This window comes from Martes martes, assembly GCF_963455335.1.
Source record: "Martes martes genome assembly, chromosome: 7".
In the NCBI taxonomy this organism is placed as follows: Eukaryota; Metazoa; Chordata; class Mammalia; order Carnivora; family Mustelidae; genus Martes; species Martes martes.
The window spans coordinates 60,124,647-60,137,809 of NC_137894.1; the positions used below are offsets into that span (position 1 = coordinate 60,124,647).

Sequence of the window (13,163 nt, forward strand, 5' to 3'; positions counted from 1 at the left end):
GACCCTGGGATCATGACCTGAGCGGAAGGCAGAGGCTTTAACCCACTGAGCCACCCAGGCGCCCCAATACCCTTCTTTTAGAGCTAAGCTTTTCAAAACTATTGTGCGACACTGGGATTGCCCAAACAAATGTTCCACAAATTACATGGACGGTTTCAGAAGTTAATAAATTAGATATATCTACTAGTCGTTTCCACTAAAAGATCACTGTAAAATACACTGAGCCTGGGATCTCATGTCCACTGGGTCAGCTAGAAGAAGAGCTGTACCTCTATGATTCAGAAGATCGAATCAAAACAAATCAACATACTATAGCTCTGATCAGACCTCTAAACTGGCAGAATTTTCTACAGGGCAATGCAACAATTTGAAAAGTCTTAAATATTCAAATCCCTTCACTCAGTAATTTTCTTTGTCTGAATCTATTAAGAAAACTAAAATGCTGACAAAGCTTTGTAAACAAAGATAGTCACTCAACATTTTAACAACAGAAATATGGTATAAATATCCAGTGTAATGGAGTATTAGTTATTAAAAATGATTACAAAGACTTTTTAAATGATATGTGAAGATGTTTAATATATAATGTTAAGTGGAAGAAATCAGGACAAGCAATCATATCCACAATATGGTATCAACATGTAAATACAACCACATACATATTAAAGACCAGAGGGATATACCTAAGAGTTGAAGCTCTTAGGCTGGAGTAGGCAAGGAAAAAGTAAAATATGTTTCATTTGATTTCAGAATCAAGAAAAGACTAAGATCAGCTGGTCAAAAAATTTTTCTTGGGGGAACATAACAATATGATGGGGTTATAAGGAGGCACTACCGTTGCAACCTCCTGGCATAGTTGAAAATCTGGACATAACTTCTGACTCTCCAAAAACTTAATTACTAACAGCCTACTGTTGACTAGAAGGCTTACTAATAATACAAGCAGTTGATTAACACATACTTTGTATGTTATGTGTATTTTATATTATAATCTTACAATAAAGAGAAAAGTTATTAAGAAACGCATAAGGAAGGGGCGCCTGGGTGGCTCAGTGGTTTAAAGCCTCTGCCTTCAGCTTGGGTCATGATCCCAGGGTCCTGGGATTGAGCTCCGCATTGGGGTCTCTGCTCATCAGGGAGCCTACTTCCTCCTCTCTCTCTGCCTGCCTCTCTGCCTACTTGTGATCTCTGTCTGTCAAATAAATAAATAAAAAATCTTACAAAAAAAAGAAAAGCGTAAGGAAGAGAAAATACATTTATAGTACTGTTTTATATTTATCAGAAAAAAATCCATGTATAAGTGGATGACCTGTGCAGTTCCAAACCATGTTGCTTGAGGGTCAACTGTATTATGCTTATACATGTCTCAAATAATCAATTTAAGAATCTGCCAATAGCTTCTGTTAGGTGAGAAGCTAGGTTAGGCCATCGGCGCAGTTGCTCCTAGGTAACCAAGTGAAATCGGCTCAAAGCAGATCTTCCCTGTCCATTGTTGGTCAAATGACCACTTGAAATCAGATGTATAGCTTCAACTTAGAAGTTATGGGCTATAGGAGTATAGAACTGTAAACCGAAACAGGGGTTATCTCCTTACTGTGCTTCATTACAAAGCATCATGCAATAGCAAAAAATATCAATCAGAGGGCACTCTATGTGGAGCCATGAATTTATTTTAGGCTAAATTGTTTTGTATCTGAAGTAAACCCTGCTTTAAAACTGAAATGAAAGAAATGAAAAACTGTAGCCTAAATACAAATGACTAAGTGCTTTATTTTCTTCCCAAGAATTCAAAACTTAAATACTAACCAACTACACAATTAAAGTCCAAAAATCCAGAACTGTTGAGATTTACAGAACATTAAGATCTGCTCTATTCTTCAGTTATCCAGGTCTAAGTTCAGGAGCCCTGTTACCAGCTAGTGGAGCTTGGCTTTCCCCTTGGAGGGAGCAGTAACCAGACTCTGCTTATTACAATGAGAACCTGCACTTAGGATAATTATGACTCCGTAAGCCACCAACATCCAGCAGGCGGTACTTGAAATTTCATAGGCTCATTATCAGGTGGGAGAAGTACTGTAACTGAGAGCCACCAGCTGAACAGATTGGGCATCATGGCAATTTGTCATACTGTACTGTATTACCACTATAATGCTGGAGGGAAAACAGGAAAAACGAAGGTATTTTCTTTAAACTTACACAAAAGAGGTAAGGAAAACAAATTAAAAATCAACTATAACTCAATATCCAGAGACAGCCACTGTTAACATTTAAAAATACAGCCTTGTGGATTTCTTTCTACACATATATTATCCACATAAAGGAGGATCTTGATTCATAAAGAGAAATCATTTCTTTTATTGCCCAAATAAAAGGGTGGCTAATTCGGTAAGAAGACATGTATTTTTTTAAAAAGATTTTATTTATTTATTTGACAGACAGAGGCCACAAGTAGGCAGAGAGAAAGGGGGAGGTGGGCTCCCCGCTGAGCAGAGAGCCCGATGTGGGGCTCGATCCCAGGACCTTGAGATCATGACCTGAGCCAAAGGCAGAGGCTTAACCCACTGAGCCACCCAGGTGCCCCAGAAGGCATATTTTGTTTTGTTTTGTTTTGTTTTTTTTAATTTATTTATTTGTTAGAGAGAGCGAGCGAGGGAGCACAGGCAGACAGAGTGGTAGGCAGAGGCAGAGGGAGAAGCAGGCTCCCCGCCAAGCAAGTAGCCCGATGTGGGACTCGATCCCAGGACGCTGGGATCATGACCTGAGCCGAAGGCAGCTGTTTAACCAACTGAGCCACCCAGGCGTCCCAGAAGGCATATTTTGAATACAAAAATTATTAAGTATTTGTTCTCTCTCTCTCTCTCCCACACACACATTGATCTGAACCAATATAAGCCAATTTAGCTAACTCTTAAAATGACTATATCGTGACTGCTTAAAAGTATGAGGTATACTGAGATCTCTTTTAAACTCATCATCTTAAGCACTAAAGGAAAATTAAATGAGAATTTTTATAATTTCTATTAACGTTACCTGTTCTGAAAATCAGCAACCATGTCCCTCCTCTCTGAGATCTTGGATGAGCCGTCGAGCCTCATGTAGGTATGCTTCCTGTAAACCATGTATTCCTGCCAATCAGAGTAAACAGAAATCAGATGTAAACTGCTGTGTTCTAATTCCCACAACATCTACCCACCTTCTACTTCATCCTTACTGGGGCAAGTCATTATATCCAGAACAAGAAGAAAGTAATCTCCAAAGTATGAGAACTTAACTTGCAAATGAATTCACTGCCAATACGTGAAAAATGAAGGTATCATGAAGACTACAGCCACCCTCAATTTCAACTTGGAAACTAATCGTATTCCTGCAGATTTCAGTAGGTTTCATGAAAATAAACTAACAAAATAAAATGAAATTTCGTAACAAAAATGGCCTTTCAGTCAGTGACCAGATGTTTCTCACAGCTATGGAATATCTAGTTCTCTTTCCATAAGGAACTTGCCCTAGTGTTTTGCTCCCCAACATATCCTTGCTGATCAATATTCTTGAATTACAACCCAAGTTTTCTTCTCCCAGCAGAGCATGCATCATTGTTAAGGGAAGCCTAAGCATCAGAGTGAACAGAAGATGAGATAACTTTCCATGGCAGAGCATGTTCTAGACGTCACCTGTAAGAGGAATTACAACTTTCAATAATGGAGAAAAAACTTCAAGAGATGCAAAGGAGAGAACATAATGCCATTTCTAGAAGCTGCAATTCCTCTTACAGATGATGTCCAAATGAGCACTGATTTCCTCTTTCTTACCCCCGACTATATGGATTACACTTCAAAAAGTCCATTTGTAGAGGAACCATTATCAAAAACTCAACATAGCTGCCTATTTATAAGAAACACCATGAACCAATTATTTCAGTTCTAAAATAACTTTTTCCTATTGAAAAAGACTCGTTATTTCTACATTTGGGAAATGTCTGTGTTAATTCTCCATGGTCAGATGTTCATTTGGTCTAATATTCTCTAATTATACCTGGTTGGGTATTTCAGCACACAAGGTTGCTACAGCTGGGTATGGCTGGTACAGTGCGTGTGGCAGCCTACTCTCAGAGCAAGTTAGTACCCAAACTCCTTTAATGGCTTGGCAGAGGTCTTTGGCTAGGGTACCTATGAGGAGAGGCTGGTTGACAAAGTAGACAAGCTCACTGAGGCACACATCTTCATTGTGGTTTGTATATATTTTTACTATTTCTTTCTTTCTCCAGTGGCTCTTTAAGGGCTTTGATAATCAAAGAGGAGTAGAACATATTCAAAGAGTTTCAAGTTCATATTTAGGAGTGGAACAGCCCTATAATGGCACTGGATTAATGGCAGAAGAGTAGGGAGTATTTTACATAAGGAAGGATTCAGGGAAAAAGGTGAAAAATGAGAGCATGATGATAGTCTTGAAAGGCTCATTATAGCTTGGCAGCTAATCCAATCAGGAGGTGCTGCCATCCAGAACAACCAAATAACTAGATTATACACAGAGACAGCCACTGGTTGGACTTCTACCACAAGGTGGGCTTTCTGCAACAAGCACTCTTGCCTTCTGAACCAGAACTTCTACCTGCAGTGAGAGCATTGATGAAGGAATCTTCTTGTAGATCTTTCTGTTGATATCACTTATATGTCAAGGTCAGCATGACACCAGAGGTATTAATCCTAGACCACAGTCAAACCAATGCTGATTACAGAGAGCCTGTTACTGAGGCAACAGAAGTGAATCTTTTCCGTTTACTGCTTTAAGCCTTTGCTCTTCCACCCAGGGGAGCAGTGGGATTTCAGAAGGCTTAGATGAGTTTAGATCAGATTTCAGTAAATAGCTTCAAAACAACAAGTAAATGGACATGGAAAAAGCAGCTAAAAGCAGAATAGAGGAATGTCTGCATCCTCACACCACAGAAAAACAGCTAAAAGATAAAGGCAGAGATTTCAAAAAAAAAAAAAAAAAAAAACCAATCCAATATTCATTCAAAAATTCTGGCTATGGGGCGCCTGGGTGGCTCAATGGGTTAAGCCTCTGCTTTCGGCTCAGGTCATGGTCTCAGGGTCCTGGGATCAAGCCCCGCATCAGGCTCTCTGCTCAGTGGCGAACCTGCTTCTCCTTCTCTCTCTGCCTGCCTCTCTGCCTACTTGTGATCTCTGTCTGTCAAATAAATAAATAAAATCTTTAAAAAAAAAAATTCTGGCTATACCAAAGCTATTCTAGATGTGTCTCTAAAATTCTGGGTGGTTTATAGGGCGCCTGGGTGCCTCAGTGAGTTAAGCCCTCTGCCTTTGGCTTGGGTAGTGATCTCAGGGTCCTGGGATCAAGCCCCACATTGGACTCTGCTCCGTGGGGAGCCTGCTTCCCCCTCTATCTCTGCTTGCTGTTCTGCCTAGTTGTGATCTCTCTCTGTGTCAAATGAATGAATAAAATCTTTAAATAAATAAAGAAAAAAATAAAAATTCTGGGTGGTTTAGAAAAGATACTTAATTTAATCTGGAAAGAAATGTCTCATTTCTTTCAAATGCTAATTTCAAGATATGTGCCCACTTCTATGCTTAGTTCAGCTTCCCTATTATCTAAAAAAATCTAAAGATTTAGAATAAAGTCAAATTCTATTTTGTTAAAATCAAAACACAAATTGTAACAATAAATGGTTAAGTCATAGAACTGTGAATATTTATTTATTTATATTTAAGTAATCTCTACACCCAACATGAGGCTTGAACTCATGATCCTGAAATAAGAGTCACATGTTCTTCTGATAGCCAGCCAGGTTCCCCTCAAAAATTTATTTTAAAAATCTATCTCATATATACATATATATGTATGTATGTATGTATATATGTACGTATCTCTCTCCATTTAACAATCTCTACATCATAATTTTTTCTTTTTTTTTTTTAAGGATTTTTATTTACTTATTTGACAGAGAGAGACACAGAGAGAGAGGGAACACAAACAGAGAGAGCGGGAGAAGTAGGCTTCCCGCTGAGCAGAGCCTGATGCAGGGCTCTATCCCAGGATCCTGGGATCATGACCTGAGCCCAAGGCAGAATGCTTAATGACTGAGCCACCCAGGCGCCCCTACATCGTAACATTTTCTAAGATCTATTTTGAACATTCCCAGTCATGCCCTAACTCCTTGTAGTTTATTTTCACGTCTGAGAACCACTATTGGCTGATTACCACTTGCTGGATGACTTTACTATGGTCTGCAGGAACTTTGTCATGCTTAGCACTCTTCATTAAAGAAGGTTTATGGAAGGGAAAGACGAACCATTATCCAGTCCTTCCTTACACAAGGTACTCTCTAGACATCTAGGATATCTCTCACCCAAGTCCCTTTTGGTATTTAGCAAAGACTTAGAAAATGATACGCCAGTATGATTAAATTTCCTGGAGACTTGTAAAGCAATTCTTTTTACTCCACTTAAAGCAGCAAAGAGAGAAGAGAAACCAAATAGAGACCTTCTTCCTCTTCCATCTGTCTCATAATTTAGTATCCTCCGTTAATTAAATAAATACGAACATCAGTACTCTCGAGTGGATTCTTGTGGGATCAATAACTACTAACCAAAGTAAATTCTAATACTGCTTGAACTAATAAAATAAAAATTATGGCTTTTAACATTTAGGAAGTCTTGAGAGCTATACAGTCCTACCAGATACTATTTTTAAAAATTACTGAAGAAGCCAAAGGGGTTATGGACAAAGTAGTGATTAAAGTAGTGATCCTCAACCGGGATTAAAAATACATGTGCCTGCACCCACCCCAGGGACTCAGACTCTGTAGGTCTGGGATAGGGCCTGGACTGGTTTATTTTTAAAAAACTCCAAAGATGAGTGCAAGAGATACCCTATATCTGCAGCTGAGAACCACCACTACAAAGAGAAGGCAAGACGGGGTCCATCGGAATCTTGCTACTGCAGCATGGCCTTCAGATAAGCGGCACTGGCAACACCCGCAATTCGTTAAAAATGCAGAATTAAGGGGCACTTGGGTAGGTCAGTCGGTTAAGCATCCGACTCTTGACCTCAAGGGTTGTTGAGGTCGTGCTGGGCTCCATGCTGGGTGGGAAACCTACTTTAATAAAAAAACAAAAAACAAAAACAAAAACAAATGCAGAATTGAGGGATACACCCCATAACTAATGAATCGGAATTTGTGTTTTAGCATGTATTACTTGTAAGTACATTTAAGTTTGAGAAACACTGTTGGAGAACAACATCATTATACTATTTCAAAAGCACTGGAACTTTTTCTTTTTCCTAGTGAAATCTTATATGAAACCCCTCTAAGGGATCCTGGGTGGCTCAGTCAGTTAAGCATCTGCCTTTGACTTAGGTCGTGATCTGAGTCCTGGGATCAAGCCCTGCATCGGACTCCCTATTCTCAGTGGAGTCTACTTCTCCCTCTTTCTCTGCCCCTGCTTGCGTGTGCTCTCTCAAATGAATAAATAAAATCTTAAAAAAAAAAACCCTCTAATATAAAACAGATAAAAAGCATTACTATTCTAGGGGCGCCTGGGTGGCTCAGCGGGTTAAAGCCTCTGCCTTTGGCTCAGGTCATGATCCCAGGGTCCTGGGGATCGAGCCCCACATCAGGTTCTCTGCTTGGCGGGGAGCCTGCTCCCCCCCCCCCCCCACTACTTGTAATTTCTGTCAAATAAATAAATAAAATCTTACAAAAAAAAAGGCATTACTATTCTGGTTGATGAAGAAGGGGGAGCCCAGGGCCCCACCTACTTAATCTCTACCTAATTTTCTTGTCCTCTATCCCACACCACCAGTTTGAAAACCACTCTTGAAATACACTTTGAGAAGTGGATCCTATCTGTAAGTTATTTGTAAAGTAACTTGTAAAGTAACTTGTAAAGCAGTAGTTGCAGAGGTTATCAATATAACTCAAAATACTTTCCACAAGTACCTCTCACTCCTATAAAGTACACTAAATAAAAGCAAACATTCACACAACTCAGTGGTGAATTAAAAGGTATTAGGTTCATCTTGTAGTAATGGTGATGACGGTGGCTAGCATTTACTGGGCATTTACTAAGCGACAAACACTATTCTGTATGTATTTTGCTTATCTAATCCTCACTATAGTCATCTTTAAGACAGGTGTTGTTATCCGCCCTCCCACAGTACAGATGTTAAGTAAGGTCTCTAAGGTCACGTACATAGTAGGTAATGGAGCTAGGACTGGAACTCAAGTTAATTGGTGCCAAGAGCCCCCAGCTTAACTCCTTTACTGCTTTCCACATGGAAGAGCAGCTCACCACCACTAGGGGAAAAAAAGGTGGTTGTGGTGTGTCAGGGAGAAGCCACACAAGGTTCTTAATACATGTCCATAATCTCTATCCATTATCATCACAGAAAAAAGGGTAATTGGGCATTTGAAAAAATAAAGGCAAATGTTTGTATATCTCTAACAAGAGCCTTCCGTTCTGAGTCTTCTTTTCTATTTCAAAGCTGCCTCTGCTATTCACTTCAACCCAATTTCACTTTCCCCAAACAATTTGGAGGAAAGACTCATTAGGATCCACAAACCTCCTCCTGGTGTAACTATTTCCTGGACATGCCACTTGCCATCTTTGGGGTATATCAGTAGCAAAGAATAAGGCTCCCCTCAGTCTCTATTATAACCTCTCCATTGCCCAAGCAAATTACACCAAATGAGTGAAATATGGCAGCCATCCTTCCCTTATCTAATACAAAGAGTCTTTTGGAGCAAGACCTAATCACAAGGCATATATAGGCCAATCATAATCTGCCTTCACCCTACGTGTGTTATTCCCTTTTCTCCTATACCATATGCTTCAGTCACACTGAGCTAGTCTGCCCCAAATGTCTTGTACCTTCCCATCTCTGTGCCATTTTACATCTGGCTTCCTTAGTCTGGAATGCCTTTCTCCCTGATGGTTAAAATTCTATTTAAGTTCATGTCAGAAGTCACTATCAATGGGAACCCTTCCTCAAGTGATCCAGTTAGAAGTAAATGTATCCATCTTGCTATCTTCAGCTCTGTTTATGGTTCATTTTGGGCTCTAGTATCAGAGTACACTTGACAGCTGTATGTGTGTGACATAACCTCCATTAGATACATTTCTTGAAGTTAAAGACCGCATTTAACCTATATTCACATTTGCCGAGCACAATGCCTTCCTCATGCTTGGCCTGAAAAGAAACGAATGAAACAGAATAAATCTAGTGTGGTTGTAAGCTGACACATTTCTTCCATCATTCCTAAAGCCTAATCAAAATGCTAGTTAACAGTGACCCCCCCCCAAAAAAAAAACCCAAAAAAACCCAAAACAGGGACTCCAATTTGCTTTTCATTCCGTGGGGCAGTTTTAGCAAACCCAGCTTCCCAGTAGGTTCAGAATCACAGCTCCCGAGGAGTTCTAAGAGAAAGCGGCTTATGAATGACAGAAGGTCTATTCCGGATGAATCCTATCCAAGTGAGGTACTTGCTGAATAGGCAAGTTATACAACCGAGTGTCTCAAATGCCATCATTAGCTATAAATTATCTGGATTGAATTCTGACCCGTACTATTCTCATACACTGTACAGTACAAAATTTGTCTGGGTTTCAGTACTTAACAATCACACCACATACAGTACCAGCTGGCTGACCCTTTCCAAGTACTTTAGTATTCAGAGAAAATACTGCCACTTACTTCCTTCAACTAGAGTCTCAGCTGCTTGATCCAACAGGATTGAACCTCAAATGAGACAACCCAGATGATGTAAGTCATCTGTAGTGAGTTAAAAGCTTTCTGCAACTGTCAGAATATGGTGGTAGGGGGTGAAAAGTTCCAAACCCGGGTAAAAATGGTGATGGTAGGAAAAGCTTTGTCTGACATCCAGCTGGACACCATCACCTCAACTGCACAGAGGTCCTGTCTGCTTCCAGAGCACCCACACCAGCAAAGACCCTACAGATGACTCAGTAAATATAAGATAAATCTGTAATATAACATTTAGGGATCTAGCATATCCTCCCCTATCTATGGCTTTGACTTCTGCCTGTGGCACACTAAAAATTCTTGGCCCTGGAATTTAGCAGTCTGCTTTCTTATCCCCAGTCCAGAAACAGTACTTGGATACCATGGGAAAGAATAAGACATTTCTGAATACAGAATTCTATTTGGAATAAGATCTGATATATTCACAAGAAACTTAAAGTCAGATTTTTGCCCAAGAGAAAGAGGCTATCAATCACTTCATAAAAAAATACTGAGTAAATACTAAGTGCCCAGAACTAGTATTTCTCCCCAAATGGAAAACTGGTCATACAGAAGTATGTGAATTTTTACCATATTTTGGTTCTTCTGAGTCCTAGAAATAAACAGAGAGCCAAGGTGAAGGCAGACAATCCCAGGACCCTGAGACCATGACCTGAGCCGAAGGCAGAGGCTTAACCCACTGAGCCACACAGGGGCCACCAAAAAAAATTTATTTTAATCTAAAACTAACCAAACAAAACCCCAACACATTGAGAATGAAGAGGCAAGGCAAGAGTCAAGGTTTTTTTGTTTGTTTGTTTGTTTGTTTTAAAGCAAAGGTCAAGCGTATTCAAGGGAAAGCATCTATACAGAAGGGCCTTTCTATAACATGATTCTTAGGTTCACATGCCAGGTCATGTTTTAAAGCTGAAACACGGCTCTAATGAATGTTTACACTGAAAGCTTCTATTATGACAATGAGTAAAAAACCCAGGGGCGCCTGGGTGGCTCAGTCGGTTCAGCGTCTCCTTTTGACTCAGGTCATGATCCCAGCATCCTGGGATGGAGCCCCGTATCAGGCTCCCTGCTCTGTGGGAAGCCTGCTTTCCCTCTCTTGCTCCCTCTGCTTGTGTTCCCTCTTTCGCTGTCTCTCTCTCTGTCAAATAAATAAGTAAAATCTGAAAACAAAGCAAACCCCAGAATAACTCTTTGAAAAGGTAAAGAAATATAGACCTAATCCTGCACTGCCATAAGATCCATAATACCTTTACGCTTCAATAAATGATTAGACATATATTAAACACTGTGGGCATTTTAACTCCATGCCCACAAAATAAATTTTGAGGACCAGCCTCTTGAAATACAGACTCTGGGTCATTTGAGTAAACAGTATTAAAATAAACAGAACACCCCCCACCACCACCACCAAAAAAAGAAAGACAAATGAACTTTTAGGAAATGTAATGTTGAAGGAAAAAGAATAGTATAGTGTTAAAAAGAAACTAGACAACAGTTTCACTTTAGTTTTTCAGTAAAACATGTAAACAGTAGCAATGTTTTCTGGCTTCAGCATCCTAGATGCATGTTATTCATATGGCTAAGGAATGTCAGCAGCTGTGAAATTCAGTTTTCCCTAATTTCGAATCCCCCATGGAGAATGCAACTATATTTAGAGAAGGTTCTCAGGCTGCCATGTTTGTAAAACCTACCCACATTGTCCACATTCCCACAAACCTCTCCAAAGAACCTGCTGGATTAGAGAGATAGGAAGTGCCCCTGGTGGGAAGGGTTTACAGCACTCATCCTGAACAAAGCTCATTATCATACTCTGAATCACTTATTTTGGTACCATTTAGGAGTACCTAGAAGGGTGTAATACATAGAAAGAGGAACTAAAATGCAGGATTCATCAAATTTAAACCATCTACATTCCCCTTCAGCTCTCAGAGCCAGCTATTTTTTGGTAGCTTACTCCACTTACTCTTGAACTTTCCTTTATTATGAAGCAACTTTAGGACTCCAAAATACACCGACATAGTCTTGGGAAAAAAAAGATCATCATTTCTCTTACAAAATCTTTAGCATACTGCTTTTTCTATAATTCACAGCAGTGCAAGATCACTACTTCATCTGTACTTCCCTGACTCTTCAGGACAAGGCAAGTGCACTTTATGTAAGAGAAGCCCCACTGAAGGAAAGTTACTCATATTTTTGGTATATTACGTATATTTTTTGGGGTGTTAACATCATTTGGTTTGAACAGAACATTAAAGATGCAGGCAGTCCTTTTATTTTGGATTACTGCTGTTAGGACCTTTAACACAAGGTAAGATCTACAGCAAACACAGTGGCTTAATTTCTTCTCTTACAGTGATTCACAGCCACCAATAAGCATTTTTCCATCATTTAGAAATAGGTGACCTATTCCATAGGACAAAACAGAAAGTTCAGCCTGTTGACAGCATTCGAGGGACTAAACACTGTATTAAATGCCAAATTTAGTGATTAAAGTGACCTCAAATATGCTAAAAGAAGTTGCCAGATTATTAAAAAGAGCCTGCTAACGCATTACCAAACTACTGACTAAGAAATTCAGTAAGCCAGGCTTGGCTTCCAGAAACCTAAAACTTCTTCCCTATGCTAGCCTTCATTCCTTCTGTGCTGATATGATCCCTACTCCCTTATTCCTAGATAGGGATAATCATGCTCCAATTTCCACATATTTACTACCAGTTACTCCCTGGAGTAGCAGGGTTAGAATATGAAGCCTTAGCTATAAAAAGCTCACGGAAAAACATGCGAATATTTATATACTACTTACATCCAGGTGCTTTAGCCCCCCGACCAGCAGCTTTTCAACTTTCTAGCTCTAAACGCTAACTCTGGTGGCTTGTGATTATTTGTCCTCAGTTTCACTCTACTATTTCCATGTCCATGACTTCCTCTCCATCAAGTAATTAGCCTCCACTCAGACAACAAGAAAGCAGAGAGAACGTCAACACAGAGCTAACTGAAGAAACAGAAATTGCCCTGCACAGTCAAACAAGTTGTATCTTTCAACATAACCCAGTGGTTCTCAACTCTGACTGCCTGTGAGAATCACCTCAGGAGCTTTTTTAAGTATCCTGATGCCTAGGCCTCATTCCAAAGGTATTAAATAACCATCTCTGAGGATGGGACAAGACATTAGTATTTGCTAAAGTTCCTCCAGCAGAACGCAGTATGGAGTCAAGCTGAGACCACTACATTAAGTCAGACTGAACAGCTGCTCTCTGGTTTTCTACACAGAGAACTAATCTTAAGTCTTGTTTTCCATACAGTATTTCAGAGGACTTCTTAAGTAATTCCTAACTCTGCTCTCCTTTAAAATTAGGGAATTTCTTCCCTAGTAAAGGAAGGAGTAGGGG

General features: G+C 39.8%; 1 protein-coding gene across 1 annotated transcript in view; it reads right to left on the reverse strand.

The window, feature by feature from the left end:
* Positions 1-13,163, reverse strand: part of INO80 (INO80 complex ATPase subunit) — a 135,479-nt gene that overhangs the window by 21,093 nt on the left and 101,223 nt on the right. Inside the window, exon 28 of the mRNA XM_080807448.1 lies at positions 3,031-3,125. Within this exon, the coding sequence (XP_080663574.1) occupies positions 3,031-3,125 (95 nt within the window). The remainder of the gene's footprint in view (positions 1-3,030; positions 3,126-13,163) is intronic.